The sequence below is a fragment of the Capsella rubella genome, unplaced genomic scaffold, assembly GCF_000375325.1.
Source record: "Capsella rubella cultivar Monte Gargano unplaced genomic scaffold, Caprub1_0 scaffold_3, whole genome shotgun sequence".
In the NCBI taxonomy this organism is placed as follows: Eukaryota; Viridiplantae; Streptophyta; class Magnoliopsida; order Brassicales; family Brassicaceae; genus Capsella; species Capsella rubella.
In genome coordinates this window covers 7142300-7164939 of record NW_006238921.1, presented here as the reverse complement: position 1 = coordinate 7164939, position 22640 = coordinate 7142300, and the positions used below count along the sequence as shown (strand labels likewise).

The 22640-nt window shown below is 38.2% G+C and overlaps 5 protein-coding genes and 1 long non-coding RNA gene across 6 annotated transcripts; 1 reads left to right on the top strand and 5 right to left on the bottom strand.

The window, feature by feature from the left end:
- Positions 1-2133: 2133 nt before the first annotated feature.
- Positions 2134-3886, top strand: LOC17893086 (protein ASPARTIC PROTEASE IN GUARD CELL 2). The gene has a single exon (XM_006297522.2). It carries the CDS (start codon positions 2248-2250, stop codon positions 3673-3675), a length of 1428 nt encoding a protein of 475 aa, XP_006297584.1. The 5' UTR covers positions 2134-2247; the 3' UTR covers positions 3676-3886.
- A 1629-nt stretch (positions 3887-5515) lies between these two features.
- On the bottom strand, positions 5516-6352 carry LOC111831630. Its single transcript, XR_002834727.1, has 2 exons — positions 6014-6352; positions 5516-5696 (listed from the first exon to the last, which is right to left on the bottom strand). It is a non-coding gene; the product is annotated as an uncharacterized LOC111831630 (long non-coding RNA).
- A 298-nt stretch (positions 6353-6650) lies between these two features.
- LOC17893579 (helicase-like transcription factor CHR27) lies at positions 6651-12576 on the bottom strand. Its single transcript, XM_023785909.1, has 12 exons — positions 12483-12576; positions 12098-12365; positions 11841-12004; positions 10775-11733; positions 10205-10276; positions 10054-10131; positions 8990-9947; positions 8679-8809; positions 8195-8419; positions 7502-8071; positions 7169-7378; positions 6651-7049 (listed from the first exon to the last, which is right to left on the bottom strand). Exons 3-12 carry the CDS (start codon positions 11947-11949, stop codon positions 6945-6947), a joined length of 3417 nt encoding a protein of 1138 aa, XP_023641677.1. The 5' UTR covers positions 11950-12004; positions 12098-12365; positions 12483-12576; the 3' UTR covers positions 6651-6944.
- A 345-nt stretch (positions 12577-12921) lies between these two features.
- Positions 12922-15960, bottom strand: LOC17892146 (mitochondrial import receptor subunit TOM40-1). The gene is made up of 11 exons (XM_006298045.2): positions 15751-15960; positions 15065-15146; positions 14887-14986; positions 14716-14811; positions 14583-14633; positions 14409-14474; positions 14022-14123; positions 13773-13841; positions 13595-13678; positions 13405-13500; positions 12922-13310 (listed from the first exon to the last, which is right to left on the bottom strand). Exons 1-11 carry the CDS (start codon positions 15875-15877, stop codon positions 13257-13259), a joined length of 927 nt encoding a protein of 308 aa, XP_006298107.1. The 5' UTR covers positions 15878-15960; the 3' UTR covers positions 12922-13256.
- Positions 15961-16652: 692 nt separating this feature from the next.
- Positions 16653-18613, bottom strand: LOC17890652. Its single transcript, XM_006297674.2, has 2 exons — positions 17676-18613; positions 16653-17257 (listed from the first exon to the last, which is right to left on the bottom strand). The coding sequence occupies exons 1-2, from the start codon at positions 18585-18587 to the stop codon at positions 16889-16891; spliced, it is 1281 nt and encodes a 426-aa protein (XP_006297736.1). The 5' UTR covers positions 18588-18613; the 3' UTR covers positions 16653-16888.
- A 576-nt stretch (positions 18614-19189) lies between these two features.
- LOC17892791 (phytochrome-associated serine/threonine-protein phosphatase 3) lies at positions 19190-22627 on the bottom strand. Its single transcript, XM_023786630.1, has 10 exons — positions 22332-22627; positions 21861-22007; positions 21712-21779; positions 21241-21298; positions 20619-20729; positions 20477-20527; positions 20226-20369; positions 20040-20135; positions 19877-19948; positions 19190-19642 (listed from the first exon to the last, which is right to left on the bottom strand). Exons 1-10 carry the CDS (start codon positions 22410-22412, stop codon positions 19559-19561), a joined length of 912 nt encoding a protein of 303 aa, XP_023642398.1. The 5' UTR covers positions 22413-22627; the 3' UTR covers positions 19190-19558.
- Positions 22628-22640: the final 13 nt, after the last annotated feature.

Here is a 22640-nt window from a genome sequence, read left to right as displayed (position 1 = left end):
TGGTTACTTAAAGGTACTTGTTAATTCAAAAATCTATAGTGAATCCAACCAAAGTATGAGAGCAAGATTATGAATTTGTATCATTCGAGAAGGTTGGATGATGATAGATACAAATATGCCAAAAATGATGAGCTAAGAAACCATATATAATCTAGCAATAGTTGCAACCAATATTTGCTTTCGAACTACTCCAGCACTAGGTGCAATTATCTAAATATGTTTTTAATTTGGCGTTAGTTCTAAGAAAATTAAAGATAAGATTTTCAATTTGATCATGTTTTTGGCTCATACGACGAACTTTAATTTGTCCTTGATTATGATATGTAGTGGCTTTCATCATATACGAATAGCCATTCTTGATTTACAACTGTAGCTAGTTCGTATATTCATTTCTATGTTAACGATGGAGATGGAATATAAGTGTTAGTTTTTTCTATCTTTTTGTGTGTGTAGATCGAATTAATGCAGTTTCGCCTATGTTGTTGAGCCAGTATCGGTCATCAGCTTTGTTTCAATTCGTTGTGTTTTGCATAGCTAGGGAATCATTACTTTTTTCTAAAACGTATTTTGTCAAATTTGATGGTTAGCTAGGGGTTTAATTTTTTTTTTGGTAAGGAGCTAGGGGTTTATATATGTGATGAGCTTAAACATTTTCTATTTTCGATAGTTTTTTTTTTGTTTTTGTTTTTGTGTGTCTATGTATATTTTGTGTAATTCGAAAACATCAGTTGGTAAAATAATGCGGATGTTTTGTCATATCTAGGTCTTTGGAGTAACATTTAGTACTAATACTGATATACAATTCCAAAGACACAATCTTGTCGCTAGTAAAATTACACAACAAAATGTTCTTTGATACTTTGGTCTAGTTCTTGATTCCCAAGTTACCAACTACTGGTATGATAGAACACTGCCCCAAAAAGAAAAGATAACTTAACAAGATACACGAGTTTCACTTAGATATTTTACCGAAAGGTCTATACAAAAATGCTTCCCCCATGACTCGACATATTCACTTTCAAAAGGGAAACACCGCCAAACAACAAAAATTTGTTAGAAAAGTTGGTAAGACAAACCAAGATTTAATAGTATTTTGTAAGTAATATGGAAACCAAGATATTTAACAACGTTGTTACATTCATATCGCTGTTACTACTTGATTGATTTGGCGTGGGACGTCGGAGGCGGTGAATGAAGATATAGTTTGGTATGAGAATCGGGTTGGTTCTTCTTGGCACTTGAGAGTAGAAAAGTTGAGCTACCTATCTTCTAAAGTGTTTAGGAGAGTACGTACGTAGCAAACACGTACGGGACTTAATTGCATTTTATTGAATCCGTGGAGATGAGCCTGCAAATATATATTTTCTAGATATTGATGGTTCGTGGGCGTCTCAGATTGAGGCTCTGCTATCAATGTATCCATGTACTGTATACAAAGAATACTTTATATACATAATAATCAGAAGTAGAGTAAAAAAGTAAATAAACTCTCGAGAATTTTGGTTTGAGTTTCTAACATCTAATAATACATTCACTTTGATACTTGAAATCCAACACTCCCATGATACATATGTGAAAGTTCATCGATAATTGGATTTGTAAATTCCCGTCTTAACATTTTAGTATCAATTTAACAACTTAAATAATTAGATTTAGGTTTTAAGAAATGTTGATGACATACTATTAGTTTTCAAACAAAACAAAAGAATTATAAAATTTAGACAAAACAAAACTAGAAATATTGAATTTTCATTTGAAGATAAAGAAAAGAAAACCTCGTATGTGTTTTATTGTTAGAAATAGACAAAGAAATTAAGAAAAATCTTAAGATGTAACTCTCAAGTCTCAACTCTCAACCAAACCAAACAAAACAAGACTAGTGAGTGAGTGAGAAGAAGAAGAAGTAGAGAAAATAAAATAGAAAAGGATTGTGGACGACGTACGTGCGAGAAGAAAATAATCCACGTAAGCAAAAACCATAGCAATAAGAGAGATCGACCCATCACCACTTCCCATTTTACAAGACAAAGAAGTCTATCTCTCTCTCAATTAAAAAAATAAAAATCCCAAATTTGAGAGACGAAGAAGACACTAAAGACCAAACAAGAAAAAACTCAAAGTCTGACATTAAAACTCAAAATCCAAGAAGAAGAGAGAGTGTGAGAGAGAGAGAGAGAGAAGCTCTTCTTCTTCTTCTTCTTCTTCTTCAGGCTCACACACGGGTTTTGGCATTTGGCGTTGTAAACAATGCTTCTCCCTCTCTTCTTCTTCTTCTTCTTCCTCCTCTTCCATCTCCATCTTTCTTCTTCTTCTTCTTCAATCTCCTTCCCTGATTTTCAGATCATCGACGTTTTACAACCTCCTCTCTCCGTCACCTCTACTCTTCCCAACGACACCCATTTCTCCGACGACTCCAACTCCAAGTACACTCTCCGTCTTCTCCACCGCGACAGATTCCCTTCTGTCTCTTACCGTAACCACCACCACCGTCTCCATGCTCGTATGCGCAGAGACTCTGACAGAGTCTCCTCCCTTCTCCGCCGCATTTCTGGCAAAGTTGTCTCTTCTTCTTCTTCTTCTTCCGATTCCAGATACCAGGTCGACGATTTTGGCTCCGATGTCGTTTCCGGTATGGATCAAGGCAGCGGCGAGTACTTCGTCAGAATCGGCGTCGGAAGCCCCCCCAGAGATCAGTACATGGTCATTGATTCCGGTAGTGATATGGTTTGGGTTCAGTGTCAGCCTTGCAAGCTCTGTTACAAACAATCCGACCCGGTTTTTGACCCGGCTAAATCCGGCTCTTACACCGGAGTCTCTTGCGGCTCTTCCGTCTGCGACCGCGTCGGAAACTCCGGCTGTCACTCCGACGGGTGCCGTTACGAGGTCATGTACGGGGACGGGTCTTACACGAAGGGCACATTGGCTCTCGAAACGCTCACGTTTGCTAAGACGGTGGTTCGAAACGTTGCCATGGGATGTGGCCACCGAAACAGAGGGATGTTTATCGGAGCAGCTGGTTTGTTAGGTATCGGAGGCGGTTCAATGTCGTTTGTGGGTCAATTGAGCGGTCAAACCGGCGGTGCGTTCGGTTATTGTTTAGTGAGCCGAGGCACCGACTCGACCGGTTCATTGGTGTTCGGGAGGGAAGCTTTACCCGTTGGAGCCTCGTGGGTACCGCTGATCCGTAACCCACAAGCTCCGAGTTTCTACTACGTTGGGCTCAAGGGCCTCGGCGTCGGAGGCGTCCGGATTCCTCTACCGGATGGCGTTTTCGACCTGACCGAATCCGGCGACGGTGGCGTGGTCATGGACACAGGGACCGCCGTCACGAGGCTTCCCACGGCTGCTTACGCCGCGTTCCGCGATGGGTTTAAGTCGCAGACGGCGAATTTGCCGCGGGCGTCGGGGGTATCGATATTCGACACGTGTTATGATCTGTCCGGGTTTGTCTCGGTAAGAGTCCCGACAGTGTCGTTCTATTTCACGGAAGGTCCGGTTTTGACATTACCGGCGAGGAATTTTCTGATGCCGGTGGATGATTCGGGGACATACTGTTTTGCGTTCGCGGCGTCTCCGACGGGTCTGTCGATAATAGGGAACATACAACAGGAAGGGATCCAAGTCTCTTTCGACGGAGCCAATGGCTTTGTTGGTTTTGGCCCCAACGTTTGCTAGCGGTTAAAATTAGATATTAATTACGATTTTTGTTTGCTAGTAAAGTAAAAAAGCTTTTGTCTCAGTCTAAACTATATATTGTCTCTTTTTTTTTTTTTATAAGTAATTAGTTTGGTTTTGAGTTTTCTTTAATAAATCTGATTAGTATAGAGATTTACAAACAAAAAATGTACATTATATGTTTTGACCAAGTATGTCTTTTGATTTCTGATTGGTTTTGGAATCTATTATTTTGGGTGACTGTTATAATGGGAGTGAGACAACTTTTTGAGTACCACCACCAAGTCAAAAAGTAAATTACACAGAAAAAGGGTTAATAGTAAAACTTTGTGGTGAAGCGTGAGGACGGACATTGGGGAATGAACCTTTTACTCTATTTAACCAATGTTCACGTTAACTTGTAATTAAGCAATTAGCATCACATGCTCTGAGATGTTACCGAGATTAGTCATGGCCATATTTGACTGTAGTTGTGAATTGCTTTTATTGGTAATAGAGATTAACAAGTTTAAAAAAATCAGCAACTAGACTTAGATTGATTGGAATAGTTAGTTCCTCCGATAAGGCCTTTTAAGAGTGTGGATTTTATTTACATGGAAGTGATTATTTTGTTAGATGCTTTACCAAAAAAAATGTATGTGATGGTCCTGAAGGATAGAAGAAGGCAGGCCTGCCTTATGGGCACATTATATATCGTGCCAGTCTTTTAGGTTTTTTTGTACATATGAGTACCCCTGAGTGAGATAGAGACCCACAAAAGCTGGAACATTTTCATAAAAAAGTGATGTGAATGAATCATTTAAAGCAACAACTTAATAATCTCTTGTCACAATCGTGAATCACTTGAGCGAGCAGCTGCACCATCTTCTTCAATTCACTACTTCCCCGTGATTACTTTTTTCTCCCCAAAGTTCCATTTAAAACTCTTTTATTAGTATCAAAATATCCTGAAGTGGATTTCATGATAACTACAACAGACTTCAAAACTGAGGACCCAATCTTAGTTGATTCATGGATGATAAAAGCCTAGAAAATATACCTCTTTATATTGTCAGGACAATTTGTTCTCTTTCTACAAATATCTGAACTATTTTTATGATATTTACTTAGCCGTTGTACACCTTTGAAATATATAACAAACACAGTCAATTCTTTTCACACTGTAACTTTGAAAGAAGAAAAAGAAAAAAAAAACGCAGAAGAGATCAAAATTAGCAGAGCACTAACCGACGAGAAGCACGTGCATTCGTATACCAATAAATCACATTATGAACCTCTAGTGAAAAATATATGTTAAACCCTCTGGTGAAAAAATTGGAAAACAAAAAAAAAGAGAAATGACTAAAAGGCAAAAGAAAAAGTGAAGAAAGTCATACATACATATTAAAAAAAAAGAGAGAGAGGTCCCATTGTCATCTATGTTGTCTCCTTCAGAGGGCATTTAATCAACAAAAAAGTTCCAACCACTGTATAAAAACACTAATGATTCATCATCTTGAATCCCAAAGCTGTGTGTTTTCTTTTCTTACACACAACCAAACTTTCACTTTCTTTCCAGTTTCCACTCATCTTCTCTTATTTGTGTATCACTGACTGTGTCTTATATAACCTAAGTTCTCTTACTAATCAGTTATATTACAACTTTGGGTCCAACCTAACATACTTCTTTAGGTTCTCATTCATTTGTTCTAAACCGTCCTTGCGAGTGTTTCTCCCTCTTCAAGAAAAAATAGAGATACTAAAGAGGGCTCTCTGCACTTTCTCATCTTATATACCTTCCTCTAAATTAAGCAGCCAATTCTATGTATTTCTCCTAAGGGACTATTAACAAAACAGGCACTTTTGAACTCCTTTCTTTCGAAGTAAGAACGTAATACAGTAACAATGTACAACTCAGCAAAAAACTACTATTCATGACATTATTACCCTTCACCATATTGACCAGGTAGAGGAGTGGATTGGTCAAACTCTTAATGTGCTACATGCAACATCTGGAGGATATACATCAATCCTTTCGTCACCTTCAACAAGCACGCAACAACAAACACAGAACGATGGTGAATTACGAATCCCTAGTGATATAAAACTAAACCCTAAGACAAGAACTAGACAACCCACATAGATCAATATAAAGTTTCGATTTCCATAAGAACTAGTTTACTGTCAAATATCTCAATTAATTACTAAAATATCACCAAATTATTCATATTCAAACGATCAATCAAGAAAACATAATTTCCCTTTTAGCTACCAGTTCTAGCAAAACCCAGAAATTTTCAATTATCCAATACTTTAGCTAATCGATTGCATCTTTGAATAGAAGATTGAGGAGTTTCACATGTTTTCGGAGGCAAAAACTGGAATGACAAGAACAAAAAGAACATTAAAGGAGAGGAAGAAGAAGCATGCGACGATGATGGATATGGAGGCGTCTTCAACCATGATTTCAGATCCATGATGACAAACATCATGCGCTTCCCAATTCACAATTGCAGAAGCCATTGTTGGCTTGTTTCCTCCGATGTATTCGCTTGTCGGCGACGAGAATTAATCGGCAATCTCAGAGTGTGGATCGTCTTTTGTGTCGGCGAAGTTTATTTGGTGAAGAAGAAAACATTATTGACATAAATGTTGTAAGGACAAAGTAGACATTTTACAACCAATCCATACCTGTTTTGGAAAGGTTTTGGAAAAGTGCCTAAAATGAAAGGGTACACTAAAAATAGTGCCTTTTTCTAATTAACTCTTCTCCTAAACCGTAAAAGCGTATTTAGGCCGAGTCCCATTATTTCAGTTGTCAGAATTTAAACCATGCACCATGGAAGAACAAGCCTGGGTCTTTTCAAGGTATATGGCTACCCTCACAAAACTAATATTACCAGATTATAACTGAGCCTACCAGATTATAACTGAGCCTGTAAAGCTGTTAAAAATGCATGATATATTGAGAGAGCCATGAAATGAACAACAGCGTGGAAACATGAAAAGGTCAAACTCCTACCCGATATATATACCATGAAAAGATTTTGTTATTTACATATGGCCTGTTTCCAACCGATGCACCTTGGAAACATAAAAATGCCTAGACTGGTGAGTTCAAACCCTCAGAAAACCAAAACACTAAGTCCTAGGAGAGCCAAATCAATTACAAGTGCAGCTAGAGATTTCGTCCTGCTCAAAATTCTGGCCTTCGTCTCCCATATATTTTACTAAGCAACCTAGTTCAAACGGCGGTTACAAGGCTACGCCTAGGGAATTCAACGAGTAGTCTACACCATAAACAGATATTTGAGATCGTCTACTGTTAGACGTTTCGCAGAGCTTCCACCATGATCTTCACCAAAGGCAGATGCAACCATTTTCCTTTTCTCTTCCTGATAAAAAGAAAATATGACAGGAAATTGATATGCTCGTTTTGTCAAAATTCATAAGTCTTCATATTCCACCCATAAAAAAGGGAACCCACAATGAGCTGATAGAGTTTGGAGATTACCTGAAGAGCCAAAATTCTATCCTCGACTGTATCTTTTACAGTCATGCGAGTTACAGTCACTGGCCGAGTTTGTCCAATACGATGTGCACGATCAATAGCCTGGTCTTCGGTTGTTGGATTCCACCAAAGATCCAAGAGAATAACATGACATGCAGCTATCATATTCAACCCAAGGTTTCCAGCTTTTAGAGACATCAGCATCACCTTTACCTGTTAGTAAAACTTGCGCTTTTAGAGAGCTTCAATATTAATACTCCATGAACATTCCATGCTTCAGTGAAACGAAAAGTAAATTGTTTTAGAAAACATATCTAAAATATTCACATCACTTACATCTGGATTCTTGCTGAATTCTTTAACCGCCCTGTCTCTTGCTGCAAGACTCATTGTTCCATCTAATCTTCTGAATACTATACCATTTTCAAGAAGACACACCTCAACCAAGTCAAGCATACCAGTCCACTGAGAAAATATTATCGTCTTTATGCCCCCCTGGCTAGGTGAAGATGAGTGTAGACTCATTGGCTCTATAATGGTAACATCATCATCATCATATGGCTGTAGCTGTGAGGAAGAAGGCATTTGACCACGCTGTGCTGAGTTTGTACTATCTTGTCTGGAAAGCGACTGCAGGATATCAAGGACAGCTTTGATTTTTGATGAACTAAACTCACTTTCTAGAAAAACTGATCTATCGAGACGTTTATCATGCGAAGTGCTACAGCCCAAATCATCAGTAATGCAATTTCTAAGGGAAGATTCAGAGAAAACAACATCATGCACAAGCTGTTGTCTGCATCTCGGTACAGGGCACATGTTCTCATCCCCGGTCATATAATCTAAAACACATTGATAGCAATATACATGGCCACATAGCGTAACAACAGGGTTTTCTGGTGGATCCTGCAAATAAAAATGGAATAAAAAAAAATATAAGTCAAGATACTGAGGACAAGACGTCAAAACCTATGAACTAGAGAATAGTGAGCCAGAGGACATGCTATATCTCAATTACTCTGTACTTACATCACAGACATAGCAGATGGCAGATGATGACTCTACTAAGCGATTGATCAGTCTTATTCGAGTTTCCATCGGGAGTCTTCTAGCTGCTTCTTCTGATACTTTACCAACAGGATCCGAGTTATATCCTTTCACAAGTTGTGGGTGGTCGCAAGCTTGTCGTAGTCGCAAAAGCATCAGAAGAATATTTGCGTAGTTTTGACTCAAAGTTCCCGCAGCAGCATAGGCCTGCAGAGAAAATGAATTATCATCTAATCGGGTACAGCCACTAGTCTCTGCTCTCGCATGCGCAGAAATATTTAATTGACAACAAAAAGAAAATAAAAAATTAAGAAACATGTGCATCAACTCCAATAAAACTGTTGCATAACAAGGTCATATTTATGAAACATTTAGTTGCTACAAACGTATCTTCTTTTCCAAAAAAGTGCACATCAACTGTAAAACAAGCATGAGCAGATAATTTGTAGAGGAAGAAAAGGAAAACCTTGAATTGTGAACGTGAATCCGCTTCAAGCTTCGTGTAGAAAGACCGCTCCTCCACTGAAAACTCAACCTTGTTCAAATTAATTTTCTTTGGAGGTAGATCAATTATGGGTTTTCCACCAAGCAATGTTCCTATAGATAGCAGAACAGTAAACAATTATCAGAAACCATCAATTGCAGCACAACTACGTAAGAACATAAAAGGAGCAAAGTAAAAATCTGCCATTGAACAGATAATATCAAAATACAAATGAAAAAGAAAAATACACAGATGTGAAGACCAAATTGGTGTTTAATTAATCACTAAAGTACCTTTGGTACGGCGCAGCATTATAGTTTTTAGAACAGCTTGAAGCTTCTTGTAACCTTGGGGAGTATCCCTGGAAATTGGAACCTTGATTGTATTGTAAAATGACTTGTATGCTGCATATGGTTCATATCTAAGAAACCTGAAATAGCTAAACAAATCGTCAACCGTATTTTGTATTGGTGTTCCAGACAGACACCACCTCATTTTGGCTCGAAGAGTGCAACAGGCTTTTGCCACTTGTGTTCTATGATTCTTTATTGTCTGAGCTTCATCCAGTACTATTCTGAACCACCCAACTTTTGCTATAGCACCGCAATCAGGCTCAGAAGAAGAACTGTCAGTGCCTTTTCTACCTCTTTTTTTACTCTTCTTATTGATATTGACCGTGCCTTTTCGTTTCTTACTGTTGGAGAAGCCAGAGGCAATACCATTTTTTTCGATATTTTTTTCATCGTTCTCATCGTCATCCACCAAGGGCTTGTTGGGAGCTTCATTTGTAACAATAGCGTAAGTTGTCACAACCACATCGTATTCTGCCAATTCATTAGGATCTTTGGTTCTATTTCCACCATGGTAGACTAACACAGAAAGTTTGGATTCTTCAGAAACCTTCTCATCGAGTTCTCTAGCCCACTGCCTTACAACACTCGCTGGACAAACAATTAATGTACCAGCAGCTGGTCTCTTCCACTTGAATGCCCGTGTTGAGGAATTTACTTCTATATCTTTGGCTTTCTCCATATTAGAACTGCCATTCTCATCATTACCACCACTGTTGCTTGAAACCTTGAGCTCTAGTTTTACATGACTACCACTTTCATGTTTTGCATTATCTGACTCATCATCAGCATCCAGGACCAATGCCTCAGTTTCTTGATTTCTTAAATTTTTGGACTTCAATTGTGCTTCAAACTTTTGCTTTAGGATAAGAGCAATCGTCGAGACCGTCTTACCAAGTCCCTGCAGAATAGACGTTACATAGTTCAAGGTAAATATCAATGTAACAGACTGACACCATCACAGATAATTATAGGTCAAGGTAGTCCATCAAATATTCAAATGTGACCTGATCATCTGCTAGTATGCCTCCCGAACAGTGCACACTTCTTGTTTCCTTCTGAAACATCCATGCCAATGCAATTTTCTGAAGAACAGTACCATTTAGTAAACAAACCAATACCAACTGCCAATAAATGGGAATTTAAATATGCTAATACCTGATGCCTCATAAGAGGAACTGAAAGAGTACCAGGATGTAGATCGATTTCAGTCACGGGTTGATTCAAATCCTGCAGGATTAAAGTACTTGATTATCAAAATTGCACTTAAAACAATACACCAGCTTTCAATCGAAAAATAAATGCTACATAGAAAGTCAATGATCCAAATTATCATTATTTCTCCAAATTGAGAATTAAGAATGCAGCTCATTGCATTATTAATTTAAGATACTGAGTATAAGATTGAGTAGATTCAGCATGGTAGTAATGACTCAAGCATCAATTAGACATACAGACGCTTATAGAATGTGTAATGACCCAAGAATCTCTGACAAATATTTAACAAAAAGAAATGAGCCTTGATTAAAAAAAAAAGAAGGAAAAACGCCAGCTTTAGAGTCCTTTATTGCTCCATATTCACTATTACAATCATATCAACAGATTCAAAAGCCCCAGCAAACTCTAAAGCTGGTACACGGCGCAACAATAACTTAGACATGCAAGCACAGAAGAACAGCCAAGTGTTGAAGTCCATTTAAAAAAAAAGGTTGGATTGAGGACGAATACCTGTAGTGCGACCTGATAGACGAGCCTCTCATCGATCTCAGCATTCCTATCTTCATCAATGCCAAACCTGTGCACTGCATCACTTGAACCAGCATGATGCAAAACAGAAGCAGATGTTCCAGGTATCACTGATGGAGGCAGGATCCTAACCCCATTTATACCTCGATGAATTCCTATCTCAGCATGGGCTCCACTATTATGATCACCAAAGCTACTCTTATTGCGTACAGGTGACAGAGCTGGACGACTATAATCCTCACTAAAGCGACTCCTACTAGCATTACTTGTATTGCTAGCGCCATGCGTAGAAGGAATGAAAGGGGAATTAAAAGAGGGTGGAAGGGTCCTTCTGAGAGCTTGCTGAGACGACAATGTCTCATAATCAGCATCAAAAGCATTGGAAATTCTCGAGTTAACAGTGCTCCCATTCCCTGAAAAAAACTTAGAGACTCCAGGCCGAGAAGTTTCACTTGAGGCACCATTGCGAGAAGCCTGATTTGTATGTTCAGCGGCCTGAGCATAACTATTCCCTGTAAAAGGCTTAGAGACTCCAGGCCGAGAAGTTTCACTTGAGGCACCATCGCGAGAAGCCTGATTTACATCTTCACCAGTCTTAGCCTGACTATTCCCTGTACAAGGCTTAGAGACTCCAGGCCAAGAGGCAACACTTAAGGCACCATTGCGAGGAGCCTGATTTGTATCTTCAGCTGCCTTAGCCAGTCTATTCCCTGTAAAAGGCATAGAGACTCCAGGCAGAGAGGCAACACTTAAGGCACCACTGCGAGAAGCCTGATTTGTATCTTCAGCGGCCTTAGCCAGACTATTCCCAGTAAAAGGCTTAGAGACTCCAGGCCGAGAGGCAGCACTTAAGGCACCATTTTGCGGATCCTGATTAGTATTTCCAGCCCTAGCATGACTATCCACTGTAGGTGAGATCATTCGAGGAAAGGTTCTCCTGGCTGCAAGGAAAAAAACACAGCATCATTGTCGATTACTCCATAAAGCTACCAAAACAAACATCAAAAGAAAGACAGAAATTGACAAAGGATATGTCAAAAATGTATACCAGCTAGCCATGGGGGATCTGTCCTGGTTTGAGGCGGTGGCCTAACAGGCCTAATTACCTCCTCATCACTATCACTACCTGAACTAATTTCAATAGCAGAATCCATCATAAGATCAGTCTCCCCAGAAGAATCAGCACTAGGTCTCTTCAGAAACCTAATCAGCCTGCGAAGCAAGAGAATGGTGTTACTCTCCAAATGAAAACACTACAAATCCATTACGTAATCAGACGATCTGTAGCTATCTATATACACCCACCATTTGAACTAAGATTCGAAACCAATGCTTCCTAAACCGTAAAAGAAAAAAATCAACAAACAGCATCACAAACAAGTTAGATTTTAGAAATGGTGCAAGGTTGATGACTTGGCACTATTCTCGAAATGGACGAGACGAACGAAACAATCGCATGAAACAAAACCCTATTCACTGTAATCGAAACTATTTTAGCAACCCCCGAAAGCAAAAAAAAACACCATAGATGGAAACAATCAAGCAATGGCGGGGGATTTGGAGACGTAAAACCCTACACGATGAAGTAAAAAGTAAGAATAGTAAAAACAGAAACACAAAAGTAGAAGAGGAAGAAGAAACAGAGCTCGAATCGGAAAATATGGCGGAAATGGAGGGAAGGAAACAGTACCAAGGAAGAAGCGAGTTAGAGAAGAAGGACGCCACTGTTCATTAGGGCTTTTTTTTTTTCTTTTTTTAGCTCAGAACCCGTCACAAATGTTGCGGTTACGACGATGAAAGAGATGGATGATAATGATGAGTAAAACCCCTCTCGTACACTTTCAATTTCTCAATGTAAAAAACTAAAAGCCAAATTATTCACTTCCTCGGCCCACAGTGACGTCTCTCGGCCCATCTTATATTTCAACGAAACAATCTCTCCACCAATCTAATATTTCCACGTCAGTAATTTCGTGAAATATATTTGTTTTTACTCGAACCAGTCGTATGATAAATTCAATTCTCTTATACTCTCAGTGCTTTTTAATCGCAACCCTTGTTTGTTTGTTACCGCCAAATGTTATAGCAAATACGGAAAGAACACCAAAACAAACAAAATTTCAGAATAATGAACGAGGAGCGAAACGACTTCGTTTTCGTTTCTTAATTGAAAGGGAACTGATACATCGCTCTCGGAAGTTTCACGAGATCTTTAAAGCAAAGGAAGTGAAAACAAAAACCTCATTTGCTTCTTCTTTCTTTATAAAAATGCTCTTGGAAACAAATCCTAAACCTCAGAATAAACAACACAACGTTACCCCTTTGTTTTGTTCAACTTCGCCAAAAAAAGCCTAAACTGAAATATAGAATAAATTTAAGAGAAATCCTGCAGCTGAAACCAACTACTGCTGCAATCTCTGCTCTGTGCGCCAGGCTTATTTGTCTGCGGTTTTTGTCCCGTCCTTTAACCAACTGTTAATCCAAAACCAAACCTATAGTCCTTCTTCTTATGGTCCAGCTGAAACATAACATAACGAAACCAGAGTTTTAAAAAGGCAAATCCATTTACTTACATAGAGAATATATGTAACTAGAGATTGACCATTTTGTACCTCTGCAGACAGAAGAAAATTGAGTCCCATGCTCAATCTTTCTTCAAGGAGAGCGGATGCAACTCCGTTGGAATCGATTTTCCCCCGCACACGAGCCTGAATCATACCCAGATTATTAGAGCCATACAGATTTCAAATGTTCTTTTGTTGCTTGTTTTCAATTCAATTACAGTCCAGTAATGTTACTTGCCTGTCTAAGAATGTAGTCATACCCAACACTAGCTGTAACATCTCTTGAAAAGTAGTTGTACATGAAATCAGTGGCAAGTGAAACCTGATAATGTGTCATGATTCATGAAAAAGAATGAATATGTCATGATTTATATCATAAGGTTTGAATATGCAATCAAATGAAAACAGTACATCACCTTATCTGAAATCTTCTGAACATAGTTCATAACAACAGCACCCGTGCTAGCAACTTGTGCAGAAGCAACCTGTCAAGAATAGTTTTTAAATGCTATGGGTATATAAACTGAAAGTGTCCACCAATAAAAACACTGATTTACTTTCTACAAAGTGAGGTTTCAAACCTCTCAGTTTATAAATAGCTTGAAACAAAAAGAGAAGTGATAAACTGTGAGCTGTCTAATAAATTAACTGAGAAGAAGCACTACCATTTTATCTGTCTCGTATCTAGCAGCATATCCTATTCCCGACTTTCGAGGCACACCAGCCCAGAAAACTTCACCACCCAAGGATAGACGGTTTGTAACACTCTGTATAAATATCATGATAGTGTAATGAATAGAAAGAACCAATACACAGGCAGATAAATGATAAACTTTACTAAAACCAATACACTAAGCATGACCAAAAGCATGAAGTTTAATAGAACGACTCGAGGTTCTTCTCTCATCTATGTCACAGCTAGATGAATAAAGACAAACAGTACAAGGTTAAACATTCAGAGATGGGTAGTAAACTTTCTTTCCCTATCTATTTGACTACACACTGAGAAATCTACAAAGTTTCAGCAGTAGCACGGGACAAGTCCAACTTACCTGGATATAAGTTGCTCCAATTAGAGCACTGTTTCCAAGCTGAAGCTGAGCTCTGTAGTCTGATCCCTACATAAATGTGAGAAAAAAAAGACTTCAGAAATTCAATGAACCAAATATTATAATCAAGGTGTATCAAAAAGTTCTGAAATTATTAAATATAGAGATTTTTCTTACCATGTAATCAAAGTTGAACATTGCATGTGAAAGATGTGGCTCATTTGTTATCTGGTAAAGGAAGCAAACAAAGATGACAACCACAATGTGCATAGTATGGATGTAATATCCAGCTACATCATAGACAACATACCTGAGCATTAGCCTTCACAACTAACTTATCAGTTAAATCCGCTTTCACTCTCGCAGTCATTCTACCATCAGTCATTACCCTTCCAATGAGCATCAACTGTATATTTACTGTCATTTTCATCTCTTTCATGACAATAAGAACATGAAAGCAGCTGATCACCAAAAATATTACCTTTGGGTCAAAATAATTGGCACCAAACTCATAATTGGCTGTTGGGATTTTGATCGTTTCAGAGGACTGAGAAGGAACTTCGGTTGGCCCCATCATTACACTGTGTAAAAATCATGCTTAGTGAAGAACACTAATAGAAGTATGTCTTTCCCAATAGCTGTAAACATAATCGTATTACCTGTGACTGAGAGAAAACTTTTGATTCAATGCCTTGGTAAAGTCGAAGCGTAAGCCCTCAAAATTGTCTGCCTTTAAAGACACTGCAAAGCAAAATCAAACCAGTTAAAAACCAAGAAAAGCAAAATCTAAATGCTAAAACCTGACATCAAAACAGTAAGAAACCATTAGGGGAGACACTCACGATTTCCATATGACTTCAAACATAAAAAAAAAAGCAGCATGAATAAGTTTGAAAGATTAGGAGCAGCTAATAACAATTCACAAACTTTCTGTGGCTACAAGCTGTTCTTATCTAGTTCTACTTGATTATTGGATTTCCCAAACTATGAGGTAAATCACGGTGAACAAATTCTAATCCGGATCAATTGAGCATTCTTAATCATATTATATCGTTTTCTACTGTATGTAAATCTCTAAGACCTTGAAACGATTCATGGGGAACAATTAAAAAAGATAGTACCCTTAAGTGGTCGACTTTAACTAATACAAACAGAAGAGAGCTAAATCTCTTAAAGGACAATACAATGCACTCAAAGCCACACTCATTTTATCTCCAGATCAAAACAAAAACCAACGAATTGAGATATCCGGGAATACAAATGAAATCCTAATGAAAGCTAAGTAAAGAAGACGAAACAAAATTCTAGATCGGAAAAAAAAGAAGGGGTATAGGATATACTGAACTGAAAGCTTCACGGTGGAGTTCCTCATAGGGAACAGGACAAGGGAGGTTCGAGTAATCAACTTTCTCATCGACTTTAGTCTTAGCATCGACTTGTGCCGCCGTAAGAGGTGGTAGAAGATCCGCCATCGCCGCCGCTACCGCCTATGAAATATCCTTTACGGCGACAGTAGAAATGGGAAGAAAAAAGGAAGGGAGAAGAGTAAGAGAGGAGAAGTAAGGGTTTTCTTCAGCTTAGAGGCGGAGTCTTACAAGGGTTTTGTAATCGTACCAGTGCTGGTTTTCTCCGGTTCAGTCTTAATTCCTAACCGTGTCGAAAACCGCTAATTTAATTCCAACCTCTAAAGTGGCTGGCTTAAACTAAAGTGTGTCATTCTTCTGCATCCAAGCAATTAAAACTAGTTACCAGATTTAGCATCTAGTTTGTGGAAGTGTGTGGAACTGAAAGCTACATCAAAGCCAAGGTTAGATTTATTTATTCGTTATTTACCATACATGATGACGTAATGTATGACAACAGAATGGTATTCTATGATGACTGTATATAGACAACATTTAATTCTTCATTTTTGTTTCCTCTTATGTCCATTTCCAATGAAGTAAGCTTTCCAATGAACACTCTTCATTCTTGTGTATATTCTTATGGGTTTTTTTTTTTTTTTTTTGAAAAATGTATATTCTTATGTTCATTTCCAATGAAGTAAGCTTTTCATTTGTGGCCTTGAATTTGGTTATCACAGTAATCTCAAAACAAAAGAGAAGATAAGCTTTTTCATTTGTGGCCTTGAATCGGTAAACAAAGCCTCCTAACATGTGATTTGGAAATATGATTTTGGTTTATGTGTACGGTAATGCCAGTCTTCCACTGGTTAATCGTTGTGTACGCTGTTTACAGTTTAGGCAGTACAGCATAATGCAAATAATGATTAGGAGAACACATGATAAACCAATACAATTGATAAGTAAGATGACAATGACTAGTAGAACCGAGAGACAACAACCTAAAACGTGACCGAAAGGTTTAATATTTTACACATACCAATGCCAAGAAGACTTGATATACATACATCGATTCCTTTATTAATCTCTTATTAAAAATTTATCTATTAAGGATGTGGAAGTTGTGAACAATAAATCCTATTAGCGCACAAGACCCAAGTTCAAGATACCCCAAGAAACATCAGGCCAAGATTGATCCTGTGACTTCATGAGAAGAACTCTAACCCAAGCAATCCAACCTTCCCATGACATCCTCTTGTCCCAAGGACTTCCCCATTGCAACAGCAGAAGAAGCCCTTTCTCTGCCTCTCCCTCTGCTTCTTTAAATCTCTTCTTTCCCAAATACACTTGACTCAACAACACATGTGGCTCTCCCACAAATGGGTTCTTCTCAATACACCCCAACAATCTCTCCTCTGCTCTCTCCAAGTACCCTTCTTTGCTTGTGTCACTGCTCACAACTTCCCAGTACATCTCCCTTGCTTCTATCTGCTCTTTTGCATCCAATACCTGTCGGTCCATTACATATGTGGTTATCAAGAACTCAACAAGCTTAACTATATCCTTGATAACAACTGAAAATCTTGAGACTGGTCTTTGATAATGAAGTAATTACTACCAAGAATCACTCTTTTTTTATTACCTTCATATCACTAAAGTACATAAACCATAGGAGACACAATCCAAGACAACACAATGATCTAGACATGAAACCAATCAGCTCACTAGGTACAACTCAAGGTTCAGTTAAATTCTTAATAGCAACCAAAACACTCAGTCTATGTTCGTCGTTTTCATCTTTTTTTCTCATTATGAATTGTGAAAGCTACTAAATTAATTAAAGAAGATACAACCCTAGACACAGCAACATGATGATCATGACATGAAAATTACATAAAAGACACCACTTTAAGTATCTGGATCGTACCTTGGTACAGAAGCTGAAAACTGGAGGCAACACGAGGTCTATGTCCTCATCTCTCTCCTTTCTCAGCACAAGTCCAGAACCAGAAACTCTTCTCCTCTGCTCCATCAAAATCTCCTCTTCTCTCACAATCAAACTATAAATGGCTCCCATTCTCGAATTCGAATTCATCCACAGCCCAGGCTTCCCATTCCCAGGCCACAACGCAGTCACGTTATTCCCTCTAAACTCAAGTCTCCCATCATGGTTACAGAAGAGCTCATCTTGAAACCCAAAAAGCTGATCACTAAAATCGGCCATAGTCATCAGCAAGAAAACAGCAACAACCCTCCTCGAAACAATGATTTCTTCACCTGTCTTGATGTGCTTCACAGCAACACCATTCTCAGGAACCAAACCATTCATCTTCTTCCTCCACTCTTCATCTCCATCAAAAACCCCTTTCTCCTTGGCGTTCCTCAACGAAACCTCGGAACAGCGGAGATGCTCAACGAGCTCACGATCAGAGTACTTAAACAAAAGATCATCGTGAATCAGAGTTTGTCTTGGCACAACGCAGAAAAGATGGATCAACGACTCGGCAGCTTCACCGACATGATCACGGACAACGTCACGACCTGTAGAAGGATCGAAAATGGCTAAATTGACATAGGAATTGGAATAAGCAGAGTGGAATAGGCCGCAGAGGCAGACGGATTCAGGAGCTTTCCATAGCTTGAGGATCTTGTAGATGTCGATCAAGTGATCTAAGAAGCTACCGTGTTTGTGCCAACACTCGCCGGCACCGACGCTTTTGAGGACGGCGATCAACGACGGAAGTTTGGGATCGATCTTCTCAAGCTCTCCTCGGAGAAAGGGGCGGGCTGATTCCAGAAGAACGGCGTCGTTTGGGGATGGAGATGATGATGAACCCATTTCGTCTCTATCACACTCTCTTCTTCTATTGATGATGATCGCATGGAGGTTAAATAAACCTTTTTATTTTATTTTATATTTATTTTAAGCAATTAAGGAAAAAACTCAACCAAAACAAATGACTATTACTAAATATGACTGATTATTAAAACATTGACCAGGCTAATATTTTATGATTTATTAGATGACCCAGTACCCCGTCGATTTTGAGCCCAACACAACGACACTACTCAATACTCATAGTGCTTCACTGTTTTGTACTAATAAAAAGGATAAACTGACTCTGCAACTTTATAATCTTTAGACAAGTTCTTTTATGAGTTTAGCACATTACGTGTCGTGTCATATAATGAACATGGTAGTTTTTATGGTTAAGATTAGTTAATTAATAGTTACATATTAAAAACCAAATGAGATCTTGCAATTGTTAAACAGGATTTGGAATTCTTTCCACCACATCATGTGGCTGCTTAAATTAACATCAACCAACCACTACAAGCCTACAGCTCTTTCCATTACTTTCCAAAAACTCGGATCAAAGTTCTGAAAGGATCCACAACAAAAGCCGAACGAACAAACATGTATTGATTTACTTTTGGCGATACTGTCCCACTTGTAACGATGTTTAATTATTTTTAGAATTAATGTCATCTTAACAACAACAAAATGCAGAGGAAACAGTGCAAGTAGTGAACAATGGAAAAAAAAAAACATACAGAAGAAAGATTGGGGGAATAAAAAGGAAGAAGCAGAGACTCAAAACGACTAAAACTATTACCAAAGTGTTGGACTTATAAATTTCACATGGAAAATGTAACCTAGAGGACAAAAATAATGGAAGTAAGTGAAACCCATCAGTAGATAATATATATAATTATATATTAACCTTTTCAACACTGAACATATTGCCAATGGTAGCAATGGCTTCATCATCATTTATCATCACACCAAACATAATAGTGCGTGATTCTTCATAGGAAATACGGAACTCCACTCCTTGGCCCCCTCATTTGATTGTTCTCTTCCGTCTCTGTAAAGAACTTCACTTCCCTTTCCTGGTTATACAAAACATTTCATAACAATTTCATCATTAACACATTCACAACCCAGAGACCTACAATCCATAAACAAAAAGAAGCTATTCGAATCTTATTTCACATGCTTACTATATCTAAATTTCTTTCTATTATCCTCCTAATACCATTACTTAAAAAAGTATATAGCATACATACAAGTGTGTCCGTGTTTAAAAGAGAAGATACGAGTATTCAATTAAAGAGATGGCTCACCATGTTGTCATTGAAACTCAATATAGACGCAACATTTCCACAGCGGTAACAGTAATTAGGTGCAGACCACACCTTCACAAATAAACAAAAAATGAACATCAGTAAGAAGAGTTCCCAAAATTCCAGTATAAAGATGTTAATTAATTAGAAGCAGGACACTTACAGTTACAAGGCCTTTATCTTGGAACATGTACTTAAGACCTTCTTGTACAAGCTGGTGGGCGCGGCATACTAGATCAAGCTTGTTGATATGGTTAAACTGCACAAATAGCCAAAACCAAATATCAGAGATGTGAAGTAAATTTATTAGCTACAGTAGCAATTCAATATGTTGAGAGGAAAAACATACCTCAGTGGTAACCCTGGATCCGAAAAGCCAACCAGCTCCACGTGGACTAACTGCCCATGTTTCAATATCTTCAGGATCGCTCCACATAAGATCGCAAAAGGGCCCTTCATGAGGAATCTCGCAATTTCGATCGACCAGTCTTATCTAGAGCCCACAATAAGATGTAGAGTGAGTGGGTGACCTTATTAACATGCTGAGCTAGAAGCATACTCGACAGGTGAAAGCCAAAAACATTAAAATCAGAGTTTAACCTGATCTATTGTCCGAACATCTGGGGAAAGGCCACCATGAACACATAAAACCTAGACGACACAAACATTATTTTAGTATAGCATAAAGACAACTTATGTGTTGTCAACGATAATGCCAAGCTGCAATAACAAAACAACTCACTGTGCCATCTATAATAGCTGACAGGGTAAGATAGTCAAAAACATCTGTGCAATATCGCCATGCATTAGCGTTACCATACTTCCTTTGGCATTCATCATAGAATCCATACACCTACATAACATAAATGGCTCTGTGTTACAACGGGATATCCAATATCGACAATCCATGTAAAATATTTTAATCATCTTATCCACAGATTCAAGGAATACATATCTGAACTGCACTAAGAGGTGTAATTGTAATAATAAAATTTAGCAAAGGTCTTTCAGGAGTGCGTTAAAAGAAAATTATCACTAAACTTTCTGCCTTAACAGCGTATGTAACTCTGAATCAACTAAGAGATTCAACAGTTTAGGTATGAAGGTACAACAGAGCTATAAGGAGAACACACATGTTAAAAAAAAAAATACTGGCACTATACGAAGCACCTTCTGAAATTAGCTTTCCAAACTCGAATCACATAAAATGCATCTTAGCTAACTTGACATGGCATTGCCACATGTACAAAATCAGAACTTTCAAAGCCCTGCTATAACAACGAGAAGATAATCAAAATTACTTACCTCCTAGTACTGCATGAAAAGCACAATAACAGATATTATAGGAGCAGGATAACACATACCTGCGTTAGCTGCCTACTTTCATGGTTTCCACGCAAAAGTGTTATATTGGCTGGATATCTACACATTAGAATACAAAAGAATAAGAAAACAACTTCGTGCCCACAGCAAAGAAAGCTAGAAATATATATTCCCCAACAAGCTCAGAAAGAACAATGTATTTTACACCTAAAATAGCATTCTCAAGACTCAAGAGAACATAAATGTAGTGAAAGAGTATACAAATCTTAGGTATCTTTCCAAAATCTAAGAACAGACAATTGTGAGATGCTTGAGAAGCAATTACATTCTCGAATGAACTATTTGAATGTAATATGTCAATGGGCATTTCTTTTCCAAGGTAAGATATACAATTGTTAATTGCTTAATAAACTATAAATTTGTACTGAGCACAATTTAAAACACGAACAACAGTATATCAAAGGCAAGATTTAATGATAACAGGAGCCTCCGAACATTTATGAACAACTTACCTAGCTTTAAGAAGTAAAAGAATACTGAAGACTTCAAGGCTGTTGTAACCTCTATCCACAAAGTCGCCCTGAGAATTTCCCACAGCAGATCATGATTGCATTCATATGAATATGACATACGAGACACCACAAAAAGAAAAACTCTATACCATAAATATGTAATTTGTCTCTGGAACATGACCTCCAGTCTGAAAAAGCTTCATTAGATCATGAAACTGGCCATGGATATCACCACAGACGGTGACAGGACTGTTTACAGGCTGTACGTTTGACTCCTCAATCAGAATTTCTTTCACCTGTAACATTATAAACACCTTCTGGTTAATCGTGATGCATCTTGGCTAATCTATAATCAGTTGCTGAAAAAGGAGAACATAAAATTGTATCTGAATTACAAAATCTGATACATCCAAGGTTGAAAAGAAAGAAAAAAAAACCCTAAAATGACTACACAGAGGGTAAAGACCAGATTCGAAATCACGTTCCATCAAGGTATACAGATACACACAAGTAGAGAAAAGCAGAAGAAGCTCTAAGCCTCAATCGTCTCAGACAAGAAATGGGGTTTGCCGGTACTTTAATCCATTCAGAAGAGAAATCAAAAGAAGAAGATGGCGTACATATTCGCAGAGAAGCTGAAGCTCATCCTCAGAGAGATGTTGACCATCTTTAACCTTCGAAATCCATTGATCCAAATCCATTGCTCCACTGCCTCTCTATATACCTCTGACTAGTAAGAACTTAACCTCTTTGGTTCGATTGCGATAGCGACTTTTCTGGGAAAAAAGAAGAATCGAATCGAATCAAGATAGATCTACCAGAGAATCTGCGACTTCGTTAGGGTTACGGAAGAGGAAGAGATGAAAATGAGAGAATGAGAGGTTCGAGTTCCACAAAATGACATACGGCAAAGGGGAAAAAAAAGATCT

What these genes read in the sequence shown, in the direction of transcription:
- LOC17893086 (XM_006297522.2), top strand. Translation starts at nt 2,248, where the DNA reads ATGCTTCTCCCTCTCTTCTTCTTCTTCTTCTTCCTCCTCTTCCATCTC.
- LOC17893579 (XM_023785909.1), bottom strand. Translation starts at nt 11,949, where the DNA reads ATGATGGATTCTGCTATTGAAATTAGTTCAGGTAGTGATAGTGATGAG. An exon ending in CCATCTGCTATGTCTGTGAT is followed by an intron (nt 8,072 to 8,194) that starts GTAAGTACAGAG and finishes TTTTATTTGCAG; the next exon opens with GATCCACCAGAAAACCCTGT. An exon ending in ATAGAATTTTGGCTCTTCAG is followed by an intron (nt 7,050 to 7,168) that starts GTAATCTCCAAA and finishes TCTTTTTATCAG; the next exon opens with GAAGAGAAAAGGAAAATGGT.
- LOC17890652 (XM_006297674.2), bottom strand. Translation starts at nt 18,587, where the DNA reads ATGGGTTCATCATCATCTCCATCCCCAAACGACGCCGTTCTTCTGGAA. An exon ending in TTTTCAGCTTCTGTACCAAG is followed by an intron (nt 17,258 to 17,675) that starts GTACGATCCAGA and finishes ATGGACCGACAG; the next exon opens with GTATTGGATGCAAAAGAGCA.
- LOC17892791 (XM_023786630.1), bottom strand. Translation starts at nt 22,412, where the DNA reads ATGGATTTGGATCAATGGATTTCGAAGGTTAAAGATGGTCAACATCTC. An exon ending in AGACAAATTACATATTTATG is followed by an intron (nt 21,780 to 21,860) that starts GTATAGAGTTTT and finishes GGAAATTCTCAG; the next exon opens with GGCGACTTTGTGGATAGAGG. An exon ending in GATCCAGGGTTACCACTGAG is followed by an intron (nt 20,136 to 20,225) that starts GTATGTTTTTCC and finishes CTATTTGTGCAG; the next exon opens with TTTAACCATATCAACAAGCT.
- LOC17892146 (XM_006298045.2), bottom strand. Translation starts at nt 15,877, where the DNA reads ATGGCGGATCTTCTACCACCTCTTACGGCGGCACAAGTCGATGCTAAG. An exon ending in TTGTGAAGGCTAATGCTCAG is followed by an intron (nt 14,634 to 14,715) that starts GTATGTTGTCTA and finishes TTCCTTTACCAG; the next exon opens with ATAACAAATGAGCCACATCT. An exon ending in ATGACTACATTCTTAGACAG is followed by an intron (nt 13,501 to 13,594) that starts GCAAGTAACATT and finishes GGTATGATTCAG; the next exon opens with GCTCGTGTGCGGGGGAAAAT.